The sequence below is a fragment of the Barbus barbus genome, assembly GCF_936440315.1.
Source record: "Barbus barbus genome assembly, chromosome: 23".
In the NCBI taxonomy this organism is placed as follows: Eukaryota; Metazoa; Chordata; class Actinopteri; order Cypriniformes; family Cyprinidae; genus Barbus; species Barbus barbus.
The window spans coordinates 29,962,643-29,982,794 of NC_136751.1; the positions used below are offsets into that span (position 1 = coordinate 29,962,643).

Sequence of the window (20,152 nt, forward strand, 5' to 3'; positions counted from 1 at the left end):
TCATCTCTTCCTGTATCTTGTATCATTTTTTCATATCTGCTCATTTCATATTGTATCTTCCCATCTCATAACTTTTATCTTTTCTTGTATCTTCCCTTCTTTTCATATCTTCTCAAATCTTTTATCTTTGCTTCTTTTTTCTCATATATTCTCTTCTCCTCTTGTATCTTTTCTTCTTGTATCTTCTTGTCTCTTCCAAAATCTTGTATCTTCTCTCTCATGTCATTGTCGCATCTGGTCTTGTCTAGTCTTGCCTCGTCTCGTCTGCACTGTAGAAGTGTTGAAATAAAACACAGCATGTATGATGACAGGAGGAGCGAGGAGCCCCGGTGCAGAAGCGCTGGTGGAGTAATAGAGAGACAGATGAGCATTAGTGGAGTAATAGAGAGACAGATGAGTGTAAGGAGGTGAGACAGGAGAACTGGTGGAGTAATAGAGAGACAGATGAGCATTAGTGGAGTAATAGAGAGACAGATGAGCATTAGTGGAGTAATAGAGAGACAGATGAGTGTAAGGAGGTGAGACAGGAGAACTGGTGGAGTAATAGAGAGACAGATGAGCATTAGTGGAGTAATAGAGAGACAGATGAGCATTAGTGGAGTAATAGAGAGACAGATGAGTGTAAGGAGGTGAGACAGGAGAACTGGTGGAGTAATAGAGAGACAGATGAGCATTAGTGGAGTAGTAGAGAGACAGAAGTACCAGTGGAGTAATAGAGAGACAGATGAGTGTAAGGAGGTCAGACAGGAGAACTGGTGGAGTAATAGAGAGACAGATGAGCATTAGTGGAGTAATAGAGAGACAGATGAGCATTAGTGGAGTAATAGAGAGACAGATGAGTGTAAGGAGGTGAGACAGGAGAACTGGTGGAGTAATAGAGAGACAGATGAGCATTAGTGGAGTAATAGAGAGACAGATGAGCATTAGTGGAGTAATAGAGAGACAGATGAGTGTAAGGAGGTGAGACAGGAGAACTGGTGGAGTAATAGAGAGACAGATGAGCATTAGTGGAGTAATAGAGAGACAGATGAGCATTAGTGGAGTAATAGAGAGACAGATGAGTGTAAGGAGGTGAGACAGGAGAACTGGTGGAGTAATAGAGAGACAGATGAGCATTAGTGGAGTAATAGAGAGACAGATGAGCATTAGTGGAGTAATAGAGAGACAGGAGTACCAGTGGAGTAATAGAGAGACAGATGAGCATTAGTGGAGTAATAGAGAGACAGAAGTACCAGTGGAGTAATAGAGAGACAGATGAGTGTGAGGAGGTGAGACAGGAGAACTGGTGGAGTAATAGAGAGACAGATGAGCATTAGTGGAGTAATAGAGAGACAGAAGTACCAGTGGAGTAATAGAGAGACAGATGAGTGTAAGGAGGTCAGACAGGAGTACCGGTGGAGTAATAGAGAGACAGATAGACAGATGAGTGTGAGGAGGTGAGACAGGAGAACTGGTGGAGTAATAGAGAGATAGATAAGCATTAGTGAATAATAGAAAGACAGATGAGCATTTGGAGGTGAGATGGGTGTACTGGCAGTGAGTAAAATAAAGAGAGACGAACCTTTGGAGGTCAGATTGGAGTACCAGTGGAGTAATAGAGAGACAGATGAGCATTAGTGGAGTAATAGAAAAACGGGTGGAGTAATGGAGAGACAGATGAGTGTTTGGAGGTGAGACAGGAGCTCGAGCCTATTTGTCAGCATTGATCAAGCCATTAGGAGTGTGTGCAGGGAGCCATATTGGTTTTCGAGGCCAAAGGGTGCGAGAGAGACAGAGATGAAGCACTTGAACTTACTGAACTCTACTGGGACTCTAATGAATCTGACACACACTGTGTTTCTCTATGAGAGAAGTGGCTCGAGCAAACGACTCCTTCGGCGCTCATGAGTTCAGACGCTTCATCATCCAGTGTGAACACATACCATGATCCAGTGTCTGCAGACACGTGTGTGTGTGTGTGTGTGTGTGTGTGTGTACCTTTTCTTCTTGAATCTTTCTTATCATCTTTTCTTGTATCTCTTGGATCTCTTAACTAAATAAATGTGCTTGTGTGTGTAATTTTCATCTGTAAATTTTGTCACATGTATCAGTTTGTGTGTTTATTTTTATGTGAGAGTGAAATTCCGTAATTGTTTTTATTTTTATGGGATCATAATATTTAGGGTATTTTTTAGTGGGTTCACTTTTTAGTGATTGTGCTTTTTCATAGCTCAGTTGGTGACATTAAAACTGGTGGTCCCACTTTATATTGTGTACCTAATACCTGTGTACTTGCATAGTAACTATATGTGTATGTAGTATGTAACCCCAGTGTAAGTACACATTGGTACAAAGTTATCTACAGCGCTAATGTTTGTGTAACTACACATATGTAACAACCCACTGAATGGTATGTGTAAGTACAAATGTGTAACAGGACTAACAGCACTTTTTGGTAAAGAAAGTGTTACACTTTATACTAAGTAGACAATTCCTATGGATTTACCATGTAATTACTCTGATGTTACACAGCAGCGGCCAGTAAGTTAGGCTTTACATATAAATTGTGGTTGGTGTCCAGAATGTTACACTTTATATTAAGTGGACAGTTCCTGATGAGTTACCATGTACACTGGTATTACTGTGGTGCACCAACTCCAGATCCAACGCCTCCCACTTTACATATCCCTAAACCTACCCGTCTCCACCCCCTGGATCAAACTGTTCCAATTACTCTTATACATACCGTTGTTACAAAATGTAGTTATATAATTCCTGTTACACGAGTACTTAGTGAAGTGAAAAAAGTGTTGTTACCAATGTCCTGTTACACATTTGTACTTGCATACCATTCTGAGTGTTGTTACATGTGTGTATTTACAGAAATATTACAGCTGTAGATACTATGTACTAATGTGTACTTACACTGGGGTTACATACTATGTACACATCTAGTTACTATGTAAGTACACAGGTATTAGGGCCACTTAATATAAAGTGGGACCTTTTTTTATTTTAGTTTCAGAAATGTTGTTGTTTTTGTCTTCTTTTTTTTTTTCTTTTTTTCTATGCAGTTTTTACTATTTTTTTTCTTTCAGTTTTAGTTCTTTTAGTATGAAAATGAGAACTGTTGCTTTGGCAACTAGCTGAAATAAGTTGTTATTTTTTTATTTTAATTTTTTTTTTACTTCAGTTAAAGTTCTTTTCATTTCAAGTAAGAATTTTTTTTTTTTTAATGGTTTTAGTTTTAGTAACTACAGTAACCCTGGTTCATATTGAGATCTCTGACTGTATCTTGGCAAGCCTGAGACATTGCTGAGATCTTTTCTGATGAGATTTCTTGTTTGCCCAAGAAGCATCTTGGAGGCCAGAGACTTAAAATCATTTGCGACATTGAAGTGATTTCTCTGTTGTTTATATGTGGTATGTGTGTTTGTTCGTGTGGGCCATGTACAGGTGTGTGTGTGTGTGAGGTGTATCTGGCTGCTGGCTCTCAATGATGGCACAAAACTTTTTGTCAAACTGAGTAAAAGAGGACATTAAAGTGGGACGGAGGTGGGGGTTGTTCGGGGGTTCTGGTGAATAATTGGAGTTTTTCCTTTAACCTCATTGGACACACCATGGAAGTAATGGTGGAAATGGTGCAGCCATGTGCCGATTCGCTGGATTGCAGCCCCCAGACCAAAAGGCTGACAACCCCATCTGCCCGGTTGCTTAGCAACTCCCGGTGTACCCTGTGCTTAATGACTCCTGTTGCTGCGGCGATGCCAAGGGTTTTAACGGGCCGTAGCGCTGGAGCTTTACAGCCAATCACACGAGTCCTGAGACGCAGCGAATCAGAAGAAAGAGAGAACGTCTCACGGGTCTCAGTCTGACCCGACTCTGACACACACACCTCGCTTTATTCAGCCACAAACCCAGAGCAGAAGCAGCTGAGCAGTACTGGCACACGCAGCCAAAACTCCACACGTCCAGAAAACAAGATACGCTTAGAATATTGCATGAAATATTAAGGCTTGTTCAAAGAATAAATGTTGAGTTCATTTAAAGTTTTGGCTTTGCCATCGATAAGCCTGCCAAAATTGAGCAAGGTCATGGGCAAGATTTCAGACTTTGGTGTCTGAGCAAAGTTTGAGACATTGTTGAGATGTCTTGAGATGTGTCTTTTCTCATATGAGAAACTAAAATAAATAAACGAAAATAAAATGATAATTTCTTAATCACATATTTAGCATTTTGTATCATTTTTTAACACATTTATCAAATTCAACATTTTATTACATTTTATTAATTTACAATTTGATAATTTTTTCATTTTATTAACTATCAGTTTGTTAAAATTAAATTTCTTTTTATTTATCATTCTTTTTGTTTTATTATTTTTTAATTTTTTTTTATTAGCATTTTAATGTAAATTTTTGTTAATATCTATTTTCTTCTATTTATCCTTATATATGGCTGTATGTTAGTAATAGAAAAATTTTTTTGCATTGTGTCTCTATACGCAAATTTTATATATACACAAAATATGTATTTTTTTATATATACACGTGCACACACACACACACACACACACAATTATGTGCATGGTTTAGATTAGATAAGTTCTGATGATCATTTTATTATCTTTGATAATTCACAGGCGAATCAACATCATGGATCGCTATTATTACGTTTTAAAATAATGTATAATACAATTATATCATTATTTATCAAATTTACAAATTTATTCTATTTTATCATTTTACAAATGTCAAATGTATCATTTTATGAACACTATCAATTTGCTAAATTTGAATTTATTTAGATTTATCATTATTTTTATATTTGATTGTAGTGACTAGTTTGACTGGAGATCAGCAGAAGTCTCTGTAGATTATTGCTTTAATTGATTAAACACACCACAATCACACAGGACGATGTGTGTGCATGTGCACGTGATTTCGTGGCGTGTTTATTTATCTGACACTCTTGTGACTCTGAAGACATCAACACACACACACACACAGAGACACAGACAGTGTTCTAACATCTCTCTCTCTCTCTTTCTTATTCAGATGAACCGGCCCATCCAGGTGAAACCGGCCGACAGTGAAGGACGAGGAGGTAATTAACCTTCTTTCTCTCTGTCTCTCTCACACACACACACACACACACACACACAGAGACCGAGTGACTGGTGTGTCGGAGTGGCCGTTAATTTAGGTCACTTGCCTCCATTGACTCTCCATCTGTTCGGGCCGCCGCGGTTCGCTGTGACTCGGCTCGGATCAAAGGAGCCGCAGGTTCCCGGCGTTAACCATAATAACGTGAGCCGGTAACGGCTGAAGCGGCAGGTGATGTGCTGGAGCTTCAGCATCTGTGTTGACCTGCACCTGCTCTTCATTCTCTGTGTTTGCTTGTGGTTTTACAGACGGTTTTGTCGGTCAGCAGATGCTGATCTGATCCGATCCGTGAGGAGTTGATTTTCAATGAACACTCAGCTAAAAAAAAGGTGCACTTCCATAATGTACTTAAGATCATCTAAGTGTACTCAACTGTGCTATTTTGGGACACATGAATATAAACTAAAATGTGCTTGTAATATACTATCTCTATTTAAAAAATGCATTTAGTTACCACTTGTAGTATACTTGAACCCATCTTTCAAACACTAATACATTCAAATGTACTACAAGTGGTGACTGTTTAAAGCACATTTTAGTTCATATTCATGGTGTCCCAAAATAGCACAGTTGAGTACACTTAGATGATCTTAAGTACATTATGGAAGTGCACCTTTTTTTGTAACCTGGGCATGACTCGAGTAATTCATAATTGGTATCTGAGCATACTTTGAGACATTGTTGAGATCTCTTGAGATGTGTGAGGTCTTTTCTCATCTGAGAAGCAGATGGACAATAGACTAATTAAAATATCACTTCATAATTTCATTTTATTATTAAATTTTAATAATTTTATGAATATTATCAATTTTCAAAATGTTTGTTTTATTTATATTTTTTAATAGAAAACACAATAGACAATGTACAAATTAAAATATCACTTCATATCACATTTTTATATATATATTTTTTCATTTAGCATTATTTATCAATTATTTTATAAATCATAAGTTTATTTCTCAGCGTTCTTCTGCGAGTTTATAATTCAGCTTTTATCACAGCAATAAAATAAATTTGACAATATTTTCACACAGAAAACACTTTTTAAAGATAAATTATATTTCACGTTTTTACTCTATTTTTGATCAAATAAATGCAGTCTTGGTGAGCAGAAGAGACTTCTTTCAAAAATTAAAAAAGCCGGCACCAAACTTTTGAACTGATTCAGAATGTAAGAAATAAAATACATAATAAAAGTGAAAAAAAAAAAAAAAAACGTGATGTTTATTATATTTACTATATTTTAAAAATATTTACATGTATATATTTATATTTATATAATTTATATTTAATATAGAAATATAATATTTTTCTTAAATATATACATGCATGTGTGTGTATTTATATATACATAATAAATATACACAGTACACACATATATTATGAAAAAAACCTTTTATTTTGGATGTGATTAATTGCTATTAATCGTTTGACAGCACTAATTTTAGTACATTAATACAGTGACTTGTTTGTTTATTTATAAAGCACAGTTTAATACAACTCACATTGCCCAAAGTGCTTCACAATCACAAGCTAAAAAATACAAAAAGATAGCAGAAATAAACATATCCACATCACATAAACATTAACCCATTTAAAGAAGCTCTCCATTTGAATTTAAAAGATGTTGTTTTAGCGCAGCTTTGAACATGGGTAAGGCTTTGGCGGATCGAATAGATTGAGGGAGGTCGTTCCACAGTTTAGGGCCTGCTGGAGAAAAGGCTCTGTCACCTCTATGGTTATATTTTATCCTGGTAGTGCAAAGCAGATGTTGATTTTCTGATCTCAAGGATCTAGAGGGGGTGTAGATTGTCCCCAAACCGGACAAATACACAGGAGCTAGATTGTCCAAGGCCTTAAAAACAAGTACGAGGATCTTATAAATAATTCTAAGTCGTACTGGCAGCCGTTTTAATGAACTTTATAATGCAGTCACAGATTCAGATTTCTTTGCCGGCAGCATTTTGGATTTTCTGTAAATGCATAAGTGTTTCAGCATCAACTCCATAATAAAGGGAATTACAATAAAAGACAACGGACACTATTGCTTTCTGAAAATCTGAACTAGATAGAAATGGTTTAGTCTTAGCTAAAAAAACTTTTGTGAACTTTTCTGGATGCGTTATCATCAGGTTGAGCTGTGTTTCATCTTGGCTTTTTTTAGTTAAGTCTGTGAAATGATCAGTCATGTGGATCAGACTTAACAGAGACAGTCAGACACGTGTGTGTGTGTGTGTGTGTGTGTGTGTGTGTGTGTGTGTGTGTGTGTGTGTGTGTGTGTGTGTGCTTCGTTGCTCTTAATTTGTGCTCTGAGTGAATCTGTCCTGACGTGTTGTGGGCAGCGAGTAACACTGAGGTTTCACACGACTCACACTCCATTAGTCTCATTCGAGTAAACAGCAGCGGCACAAAACCTCAGTGTGTTTGGTGTGTGTGATGGTCTCCCATCTGATTCACACAGACTCTGATCTACAGCCACCGTTATCTACAGATTGACATCATGTCAAATCAGTCTGGAGCCTTTAAAGGCTTTTAAAAGTGATTCCCAAAAGAGAAATTCTGTCATTTACTTGCTTGTTTTACTTAATTTTGTAGAATGTGATTAATTCACCAGACCTAATTATACTTAAACACATTTGAAAATGACCCAAATGTGTTGCAGAAACTAGTGATGCATTATTTAGCTTTAATGTTTTATTAGTAACAAATAAACTGACAAATTGTCTCTTGGTTTATAAAACAATGTGACAGCTGTTTGAATGACAAAATAAGTAAATCATCAATCAATCAATCAATCAATCAATAATACATTTGATGATAATAGTAATAATTGCAAACTGTATAATTGTAATTATTAATGTGTTTCCAATCTGTATATGGAGTTTGCTCATTGTAAACATAACTATAAATATACATTTCTTTTTTTTATTATTCAGTTATTAAAACTATCATTATTTGTCAAACATACAACAGTTTTATATGGAAGACATAAAATATTTCTTCATATAAGCAATATAGTATGGAATAGAAAACAGAACAGAATGGTCATTAAAATTATTTCTCATATTAAATTAAATTAATGTATGGTGTGTGATTTAAGGTATGTGTCAGATGTATAACAAAAATGAGAAAACTTGTTTATAAAGAGGAGCCATTTAATGGGTTTTACTGTAAATTTCAAAGGGATAGTTCATCCAAAAGAGAAATTCTACCATCATTTGCTTGTTTTAATCATTTTTCTTCCTTAAAATGTGATGCATCAACAACTTTTGTTGTAGAAACATTTAAAGGCAGTTTTCGTGAACTTTTTAAGAACAGAATAGGATTGTTTCTACTCCTATTCGTTGTTGAAGCATAAAGATTTAAACAGTGCAATTTTAAAAATAGTTTTCGTGACAGATTTGGGTTATTGTTATTATTGGATTACAGGTGCACTACAAATAATGTTTAGTGAAGTTCATGCATCAACTGAAAATGGCATAAACTAAAAGATTGAATAAATGATGCCAATATTGATTAAAAACGAGAAATGGACATTGTTAATCCAGCTCTGTTATAGTTTTAGTTTATCCATGTTGTGTGAAATAGACACTGACACAATTAAAACACGCCATCTGTGAAACGCCTATTAAACCTCACTGTTTTGGGCCAATGATATCAGCCATTCAATTTTTTTTTACATTTTTGGTTGCTGAAATTTGTTTACAAACAGATCTGATCAGAAACTGATGACAGATATATTTTATTAACAGTGTAATTATGACCTGTTTCACAATCCACTTTCATTAAAAGTGGGAAAAGTGCAACTCCTTTTATGTCCAAACAATGGAAAAAACAACATAAAAGATGACAGAAATTTCATTTCAGGGTGAATTTATCATTTATTGGAGGAGAGGGAAATGGTTTAATGTGTTTGGGTTTCTCTGCTTTATTTCAGGCCGTTTTATTTCCCTAATTTATACAGGATTCAGACTTTAATTGACCAAATATTTGAATTAATGAGGCTCTGGTGGTTTTAATGAGCCGAAATCAAAGACAAATATTTAAAACCAAAAATGATGAGCGATGTGCAAACAAGGTTTTCAAACAAAAATGTGCAAATATTAAAGCTGGTGTGATTATTCCTCGTGCTGTATGTCAGCGTGGGGATCTGAGTTTCATCAAGAAGTTATGATTCCCATCCGACTCTCGCAAAAATCCGACTTTCCTTTAGTCACTACCTAAACAATGATGATGTTTCGGTCTTTACTGTTTTGGTATTGACATTTTTTAGATACTTTTGAGCACATGTTAGCTAGAACAGTTGTATGCAAATAAAAACAAGTATGCATAAAAAAGTGTGCTTAATTGCAGAAAAAATGGGGTTTGGTAGTCACGTTCCTTAAAGTTACACACAGATTTTTAGATTTTTTATCTTAAAATGATGAGACCTATCTACTCACACCTTGTAGCTATGAGAGAGAGGGACGCAGGAATATTTCTGGATCATAATGTAGAGGTGTAGTTAAGTCTCGGGTAATGGACTAAAACATACATTCGGTAGTGACATAAAAAATGCAGGACATATTTTTTTTTACACATTTTCATGATTTACAAAGAAATTATAATTTTTTTTTATTTTTTATTTTTTTTTACTTTTTAAAAAATCAAAAAGATATTTTTAAGAAAAAACTAAAATAAAATAAAAATATATGTTTATATGTTTATTATACAATGATTAAATTATTCAAATTATTATTTGCAAAACATGCAACAGTTTTATATGGAGGAGATCAAATATTTCTTCATACAAACAATATAGAAGAGAAGAGAATAGAATGTCATTCAAATTACTTTCTTACAGCTGTCATATTAATTTAAAAAAAAAATCTAAATAAATAGATGTGCCAGATTTTTAACAAAAAGAGCCTTCTGTATTTTGATCCATTGACTTCCATTGTGAGTGCTTTACAGTGAATGTTTTCTGTTCACTTGTACAAACCGAGAGCAATTTTTCTGAGATATTCAGCATGTCACGATGCTGTCGTAGAGTTACGTCAGTTGTGTTTAACCTTTTACATCCATAAATGTTTTCTCCTATTTTTTTTCTCTTCTCTTCTCCCATCTTCACTCTTTTGAAAGCCTCCTGATCGTTTGCTGCCATGTTTATCCCGAGCGACTAGTTCACTTCAGTCTTTAATATTCTGTCATGTTCTGACGTCTGTCCTTTTCTGGCGGTTCTGTCAGAATCAGAGACTGACAGACGCTAACGCTCTCTCACCTCAGCAGGTGCAAACGCCGAGGCTGCTGGGAAAAACAAACCTGGAGGCCGTTCTGGATTGGCTGTCGCTGGGCAAGTTGCCACTCAATATGCAAATGAGACTCAAGACAAGAGAAACTCACACTGAGTGTGATGATGGAGAAGTTTGGGTATATATTATAGACTCTAAATAATGCTGGAATAAAAAATAATGCAGGTGCATTTTGGTGACTCAGCTGCGTTTGGTTAAATGTTCGACCCAGCATGCTGGACCTTTTCATTTAACTCAATTATTATTTAAATATGACTTAACTGCTGGGTTCAAATGAACCCAAAATGGCTTGGAATTTAAAATCACACAGAATGACTACAGTAATACATGCAACAGTAATAATTATAACATACACCCAGAAATGGACAAAAATATGGAGAAAAGTAAAGATGTGTGGATGTGAGGACAAAAAGCAATGGTGAAATGTTATACAGTTATACAATTTATACAGTTAAACGTTTTTTATGGAACAAAAATAAGTAATTGCAATTTTTTTCTCACAATTTCGACTTCTGGAACTTTCATTTCTAAATTCTGAGAAAAAAAAAAACTATTGTGAGATATAAACTTGCAATTGCAGGAAGAAGAAAAAACTATTGCAAGAAAAAAAGTTTAACTTAAATCTCTAAGAAAAAAAAATCCAAATTGTGAAATGTAAACTGTTATATCATGAAATGTTCATATCAAAATCTGAGCTTTGTGTCTTTTAGTTCATCTTTAAGCTTATATTCATGCATTTAGCCAAAGTGAATTGCATTGCATTCAAGTTAAGTGTTTGCTAGAAATCACACACAGAAGGTGTCCCAATTTGTACACTTATGCACTATTCTGGCCATTTTGTGGCATAAATACAAATAGTGCGAGTAGTGTGTTCACACTGAAAATTTAATCAAGAAAAAAGCACGGTGTGGAATGTTGAACACTTCATGCACTCGCTTCATGTTGATTGACAATGACCTTATAAAGTTCATACACTAAACTATTGCATGCATGCGTAGTGTATAGTGAGTCAGCAATAACCTTGACGTATACCATTATGGTTTGTTGTGTGTCTTTGTTTGCACTGACACGTGGATTTTCTTTCACAGCCATTAATTAGTTGCAGTGGAGATCTTTGAAAATGATAAATTTTCCAGATGTTTTCCTGGATTTTCTTCATGGTTCAAGCGTCCAAGTGTGCTTTTACAGTGATGTGACGTAACTAAAGGACATTGGCTATTTTGAAAAATGTGAGCCTTTTCTCTCGGTCCTGTTTGGTGAACAGATGCATCTTCATAAGACTTTTGGGCATCTGGGTTTTTGGCCATAATGTGGTTTAGATGAATGCCAAGGGCAGAACGTGTCAGTGCCAGAACCCGCCATTGGCCCAACGTTGCCATAGAGCTCTGTGATGTGCTGCCCTCTCTCTCTCTCTCACACACACACACACACACACACACACACACACACACACACACACACACTCACACACACACACACACACACACACACACACACACACACACACACACACACACACAGACACACACAGACACACACACACACACACACACACTCGCATAGCACAGCCCCTCGGCACAAAGCTTTTATCATCTGCAGCAGCTGTCTGCGAGTTTTCTTCTGTTATTATTTCCGAGCTTCAGTTGGCGCCAAATTTATGGAAGCTTGTTTCTGACACAAGATTAACTAAATAATAAATAAATGTAATTGTGACTTCTCACAATTCTGACTTTTTTCTTGTAATTTTGAGTTTATATCTTGCAATTCTAACTTTTTTTCCCCTCAGAATTGTAAGAAAAATATATAAACTCAGAATTGTAGGATACAGCCTCAAAATTGCGAGACAAAGTTGGAATTGCAAGATATAAATAGGGTTGGGAATCGAAAATCAGGAATCGGATACTTGTCGTCAAATTAAAATTTCAATCCGCCTATCGATTCCTATGCGCTTTTATTTCTTCATCTGTGAGGACCGGACCTAGCGATCTGCTCGTTAATCTAAGCGCTCCAAAGTTTCACTGCATTTGCGATCAGAAGCCCAAAAGGCTAGGGTATAATATCTGTGATAGCTAAGGTGATAGCTAACATGACATTAATTTAATAGATCGTTAAAGATCGCGAACATGATTCAAACAGCAACGTGATTCTATTCCTAAATTACAATGATTCATCTGTTTTCATTCCTCAACCTTGTCATGTATATGAATGACACAGCTTCACAGTCTTTTCAACCACACACAGTATCATTATTTCTGTTACAAACATTAAAAAATAACATGGAAACCACCAAACTCTCTTTTTTTGGTGGAATGACATATTTGCAAACAAAGGAGGGAGAAAGAACCCAGTTTAAAAATCTGAATATGTACATTCTGTCATGATTTACTCACAAACTCAGAAGAGAGCAGCGTGAATGTCCTTCAGCACATCAGACATCAGCACACGTTCTTCATCCATTAATCTGGCCTGTTGATGCTGTTTGTGCATCCATTCATTTGGCTGCAGAAAAGACTCTCAGACGGCCGGCTGTCAGATGTCAGTGGTGTTTTGATGACTCTTTAGATTCCTTTATTTCTTTTTTCTGCGCTCACATTAAGAGGCCGGGTCGCTCGTCATCTGTTGGACATGGTCACTGACAGCGTCTTATTTTCCAGACCATTTGCTCTGCAGAAAGACATGACACATGCAGAGACACAGACGCTGAGGAGACACGAGTGATTGAAGTGAATATTTGACTCGGTCTAGATGACTGCTGTTTGACGAGACCAGACAATCTTTCAGATTTCAGTCCATGTTTGGGTCACTTTTTCACGTTTGCTGACCAAACCTGATGATGTCAGGTGGATGATTTGTTTGTTTTTAATTAATAATTTATTTTAACCAGTTTGATGCATTCAGACCAATTTGCACATCAGTTATGAACATAATTTGCATTCATTATCTACATACCACCATGATCAACCAATCACGGTGACTTCATGTGACTCTTTGATAGGGTTGCAAAGGTAGGGCCTTATGAAATCAGTTTTATTTGTCCCCAAATTCCATTTAATTTTTTTCCAAAGTCCATTTTAATTTATTAAAAGTTTAACAAAAATGACATGTTTAGGGCCCTATGAAATGTTTTATTTTTTCCCACCTTATATTTTGTTACCAAATTCAGTTTTTTAGCATGTCTAATTATTTCATTTATTCTTACAATAGTCTTATGAAATATTTTTGTGTATTTACATTTTTCTGGTTATCAAATGAAGGCATGAAACATTAATTTAGAAGAAATATTGTATGGTTATTCCTTTAAAAAAATAAGGTTTTAATAATTTTTGTAGTAGTTTTACGTTCATTTGTAATGTATTTCTGCCACAATGTCTTCAAGTTAAGTTTTTTTTCCTGTTTCCATACTGTTGTGGTAATTTTACACCAGAATAAACTTTTAAATATTTAAAGAAAACAGCCACTTAACAGTCTTAAATGTTAATATGAGACTGATTATGAAAACAAGATAATGCAATGATTACAGTGAAGACAAAATAATCGAGATAAATGATTATTGTGCCACATTTTGTTTAGCAGCGATGCTCTCGTTTTGTCTTATATGTTCCTATTTGGTTTCAGTTTTAAATAAGAAATCAATCACTTTTCCTTTTATCCCTCCCTAAATGTTAGTTTTCAGTTGTGCTTATATTAATATTAGTGATGCACCAATACAAAGTTTTTCAGAATGACATCTGTCAATGCCAATATTGATAGATTGTGGTAATAAAATACATTTAAAAAATATATATGTATTAAAATATGTATAAATAATTAACAGTTAATAAGCTCCTTTCTATTTTTATATAGCTGATGAACTTTGAACACTGGATTGAAGTTTTTATTGAATTATTATTATTATTATTTTGTATTGTTTTTCTGTTGAATTATATTTAAAGTGAAAGGAAATTACAAAAATAATTGTGCATATAGTGCAAAAAAAATATTTTTGCAATAATCAAAAATAAGTAAAACTTTTGGGCATTAAGTGCTTTAAAAAATTCCAGCTGACCTGTTTCCTTTTTTTTCTGGCTCATATACACGTGCATTATTTTTGTTTGTTATTATCAGTCATAGTATTTTCTGTGATACAGAACAGATGCTGCACATAGTATATGCAGTATGTTATTTAAGCAGAAGTGAGTCCCTATGAAGCTCGTGTGTGTGTGTGTGTGTGTGTGTGTGAGATGAATGACGTCATATCTCTCAGCGCCTGAGATCAGCATCCGTGGCTCTGAAAGCCTCTTAGAGCTGGTTATTACGCTGCATTTTGCAGTCGAGCGTCTCTAAAGTTCAGTTCAGGTCAGGCGTGAACGCTAATTAATAGTGATCCATCTCCTGTACGTCACAGATGCTGAGATGGTGAATCTATAACTCGTAGGTCCGGGAATGAAAAGATAACGGACTGTAAATTCAATTTCTCTCCCATCCATCCCTGAGGAACGCTCCAAGAACTTCCAGCATCCTCTGTGGCTAATTTCATTTTTCTCAGCGTAGACTAACATGTCGGAAACGGTCGTTATTGCGCTTATGGCTAGTTAATTAGGCTTGTAAAGATGACATGGAGTGTGAGTGGCCCCTGATGTGTGCGGAGCCCCGGTCCCCGATCGAGAGCACAGAGAGACAGACACATAATGAGAGACAGACAGGCTTTACAGTGAACAGATTATATTCATTCTTGATGTAGCACAGCACTGCAAAAATGATTTTCTTCCATGGTATGTTTGTCTTGTTTTCTAGTATAAAATTCATGAGTCAGGATGCATTTACTTGACAGGTAAAATGACTTTTATATATATATTATGTCTTGTTTTCTGAAAAAAATTATCCAAATTTTGTTAGTTTTTGCTTAAAACAAGTAAAAATATCTGCCAATGGGGTAAGAAAATTCATTTTAATTCAAAGACTAAACAAGATTATTTTTCTTACCAAATGCCTAAATCAAGGCTGCATTTTAATTATATCTCAGGTGTTTCTCAGCCGAATCGGTTATATCTCAGCCGTGTCTCAGTTGTGTTGTGTGGAGTGAGTGTGATGGTCTCTGATCTCTTCCTCTCAGGATGAGTGCCGTGTCCCGCCGCTCTCTGAGGGCTTGTATGCATAATGTAAAGCTCTGGTACAGTACAGAAGACAGATGATGAGTCTGGGGTCACACCAGCGCAAAGCTCCATTAAAGCAGCTTATGTAAGACTGGATGTGGAGGGAATACAAGCTGTCAGGCAGAAGAGATGAAGTGCTGAGGGAGAACTGATGAATGAGAGGAGGCCGGTGTGTGTTGAGACGAGCGAAAGAAGCTCACATCACAGGAAAATCAGTCAATAATGTGCTTGTGTAGAGCATTTCAGACCTAAAACCAAGAATCCAACCGTGATTTCTCTTGTTCACATTGTGCTTTATACTTTTGAACTTTCTCTTCCTCTGAACTTTTTTGACATCTTCAGCAATTTTTTTTTTTTTTTTACTCCGTTCAGTCTCAAAAAGATCTGACAAAACCATAAAATGCAGTTAACAGGGCATGAAATATTGATTACTCACTCTCCAGCTCTTTCATTGGCATGAAAGGATTATGATATTAACACCGAGCTGAAGTGCCTTTGCTGTACGAACGTTCAATTAAGCAGCAGAAAGTACAGTGAAACAGACTCGTATCATATAGAAACGGCACATTCGGAGCGTTACACACCAGAGAGGCTCTGAAGGAGAGTTGGATGGATAGGAATGGTCTGTAAGTCAAACAGGAATTCTGAAATCACAAATTCATCAGCATTTCTGAAAGTGTGTATAAGTTTCTTCAATGCCAAACAAGATTTTATTACTCTGTATTTTTGTGTTTTGTCTTTTCCAGAACAAATGCCAAAATCAAGATGCATTTACTTGAGAAGCAAAACGACTTAAGATATTATTATTATTATTATTATTATTATAAAAGATGAGTTTGTTTAAAACAAACCTGCAAAATGCCCTTTGAATGTAATTTATTTTTCTGACCCCATGGTCCTTTTTTAAAGCATAAAATAATTTTTCCAAAAACTGGACACAAATCAGCATGCTTCTCAAGTAAAAATATGGTAAAAGAAAGGTATTAGCTTTTTCCTTCTCAACTTATTGAAGAAGAAAAAACATTTATTACTAGTATTTTTGTCTTTTGTTTTTCTGTTCTAGAAAAAATGCCTAAATCAGTCATTTTCTTGAGGAGAAATTAAAAAAAAATTTATCTGCCGTTTATCAGGATTTTACTGTAAACTTATATGAAAGGTACTCCTGGTTTCACAGACAAGGTTTAAGTTTAGTCCCAGAATAAAATCATGTCTGGGCTGTTTTAACTGAAAGAAACTTGCACTGACATATCTTACAATGCATCAGTCCCATTTTATTGCTGTCTCAAGATGAAAAACACCAGTAATGTTTTTTTTTTCTAAGGCACGTTTATCAAAACTGCTTAAATGTCCTAATTGAATTATGGCCTAATCCTGGCTTAATCTAAGCCCTGTCTGTGAAACCAAGTCTAAGGTTTCTCCAGTATAGTAGTAAAGGGAACTTACTGTTAACCAATTAAAGGGGTTGTAGCATTTTTAGTATTTTATAGTTAAAAACCAAATAAGACAAAAATACTGAGTAAGAACATAATTTTTCTCAGTGTTAGCTTTTTTTCTTCTCAACCCTTGTGTTTTCTCTCTGTGTCCCGGTGATCTTCAGATGCTCTGTGCTTATGAGACAAAGTCAAAGTCTGCTTTATTGTCAATTCTGCCACATGTACAGCACATACAGAGAATTGAAATTGCGTTTCTCTCAGACCCTTGGTGCATACAGATAACACTAAAGACTAACAGTAGAATGTAAAAATGCAAATAAATACAGATTAAAATATAATATGAAATGCAACTATATAAATATATGCAAATAAAGACATGCAAAAAACAGGATAGATAAGGGCATGTTCACACTTGTGTCTTTTTGACAAGCGCTTTTTTAATCAAATAAAAAGCTGGCAGCGTTTTGGTTACAATTAGCAACCGAGGGCGTCTTTTGTTGCTATAACAACAGCTGCAACATTAGCCTAGCGCTGTGCGCTGCAGAAATGTCGGAAAAGATTAAAAAGTTGGCACTTTGGTTTGGCTTTTGAAGTTAACGGGGTGTCAGTTAATGAAGTTAAAGTCAGTACACAACGACGTTAGTGGGTGCGCGACATTATACGGGGAAGGAAACAGTATGGTGCTTCCAACAATTTAGTCCAGGAGCTCCGGGTTGGATGATGCATGGTTTGTGGCATATTTTAGACTAGATAGAGATTTGTGCTCATATCATACAACTCCTTGTGCTCCGAAACTAGTATGATTTGTCTAGCGGCTATCTTCTCCATTTTCTCTTGTTGTTTTTGTTGTTATGGAAACGACTCACTACTTGCTTGTCATTGGTCAGCTGTCAAAAAGGCGCTTGACGTTGGTACTATTCTGCCATATTGCGCGTTGCAGTTTCTCCCATTCATACACATAGAAGTGAACAGTCTTTGTATTTCTATAGTCTTTGGTGAAAACCAGTGAAATATGCGGTAATATAATATAAAATCTGGGTGAATGTGAGGTAATGTGTCTCTCTGTCTCTCTCTCTCTGTCAGAAGACCGGAAGCTGTTTGTGGGCATGCTGGGGAAGCAGCAGAGTGAAGAAGATGTGCGGCGGCTGTTCGATTCGTTTGGCCTGATAGAGGAGTGCACCGTGCTGCGGGGGCCTGATGGGGCCAGTAAGGGTCAGCACCGACACAACTCTCTGACACACCGCCATCGACCCTCACTCAGCCTCTGTTCCTCAAACACTCGACTATTCAGGGGTGCATTTCCCCTACAACCACGTAACTCGCTGATTAACCACCATAGTACGATGCATTGTTATGCAAACGAGTCACGACTGTTTCCCGCACACTGTTGCATCTCCAGAAGAAAGTTAAATCTAGACTTAGTTTTTTGTATCGAAATAGATCTGTGTTTACCACGTCAGCCAAGAAATATCTTGTTGAAACCACTGTTTTGCCCTTGTTTGATTATGGTGATGTGGTATATAGAAATACACGTAAAGGTGTTCTGGAGCAATTAGATGTGTTGTATCATGCAGAAATTGGTTAATAATGCACCTTACAGAACCCATCATTGCGAATTATACTCCCTTTTGAATTCAACATCATTGCATAGAATTCACTGGTATATTTTTTTTTTATTTACAATATCTTCAAAAGTTGCTGAAACCTCATTTTAATACATAAACAACTAGATCATCTAATTATATTTCCTTGGCTATTCCCTGATTCACGTCACGTAACAAATATGTTCAGATAATGTGTTCTTCTGACACGGAAAACAGCCTCTCCCTTCTACCACGCGCTCTCTGTTCTCTGCAACAACAATTGCAGCCATTTCAAGTGCAAAATAGTTTAAGACATGTTTTTTTATGGGCATTAAATAATGGCGCAATTGCAAGTAATTTGACGAGCGCAAACATTAGTAAATCTCGTTGCATGATTCATTTTAAGTCGTGGCCTAATGGTTAGAGAGTCGGACTCGTAATCGAAAGGTTGCGAGTTCGAGCCCCCGGCTGGCAGGAATTGTAGGTGGGGGGAGGGAATGTCCAGCGCTCTCTCCACCCTCAATACCACGACTGAGGTGCCCTTGAGCAAGGCACCGAACCCCCAATTGCTCCCCGGGCGCTGCAGCATGGCTGCCCACTGCTCCGGGTGTGTGTTCACGGTGTGTGTGTGTGTGTGTGTGTGGATTTGTTCACTACTCACTGCTGTGTGTGTGCACTTGGATGGGTTAAACGCAGAGCACCAATTTCGAGTATGGGTCACCATACTTGACAATACGTCACGACTTTTTTTTTTACTTTACTTTATTTGAGTACTCTCCTCCCATTAATTTTGCATCTGAAAGGGAAACTCCTACAAATGCATATTCAATAAGGTCAGGAGCAAAAATAACTGTGTCCATGGCTTTTCAGCGTTAATTCGTCACTGCGTGTGTTTAGTAAAACTTGACAGTACTATTTTAACGGCAAAAGACGGTTTGCGCTGTTAGTAAATCTGGCCCTATATGTCTTACTAACATCAATAACTATGCTTCTAACCACAACTGTAGTTCCAGCCATGTAAGATTGCGAAGCTGATTACAAATGTTCATTTGAACTATGGTTTCGGGAAACACAGAATCGTTGAACTATGTTGGTAACGACGGACCTTGCACCACAGTTGGCTAACGATGCTTTAGGGAAACGCACCCCAGATCGGCTCACTATGAAAACCTGATTACATATGAATCAGGCCGTTTGCTTTGCATATATCACTCTTCTGACTGTGAATTTAGCATTATCTAGCTGGCTAATATGGATTCTGAGAATGATTTGTGATGTTTTAGAAACGTTGTTTAGAGTATATCTGATAATTATAATCAAACTAGTAATGTTTTGTTCAATGAGCTGTTGTTTTCCAGCAATAGTACTGTATATGGAATTACATCATTGTTTTTTATTTTTATTTTATATATATTAAATATATTTTTTAAGTAAGGAAAATAATGTATTTAGCTTTCTTTTTTTCGTATGAGGACAGTGAAAAACTACAAGGCCAGCAGAAGAAAATATTTGATTATAATTAAAATTATGTATAATTATTAATCAAATGTGTTTATAATTTAAAGATGT

The 20,152-nt window shown here is 36.1% G+C and overlaps 1 protein-coding gene across 11 annotated transcripts in view; it reads left to right on the plus strand.

The window, feature by feature from the left end:
* The window catches only part of LOC306842724 (CUGBP Elav-like family member 4), a gene marked incomplete at both ends in the record, with an annotated part of 141,639 nt that overhangs the window by 92,420 nt on the left and 29,067 nt on the right, over window positions 1-20,152 (plus strand). For 6 of the 11 annotated variants that reach the window (XM_079373747.1, XM_079373750.1, XM_079373751.1 and 3 more), the window contains 2 exons: window positions 5,037-5,085; window positions 18,087-18,212. In XM_079373747.1, the coding sequence (XP_079229873.1) occupies window positions 5,037-5,085; window positions 18,087-18,212 (175 nt within the window). Of the gene's footprint in view, window positions 1-5,036; window positions 5,086-18,083; window positions 18,213-20,152 lie in introns of all 11 variants that reach the window. The other 5 variants (XM_079373752.1, XM_079373754.1, XM_079373757.1 and 2 more) reach the window with 1 other exon arrangement.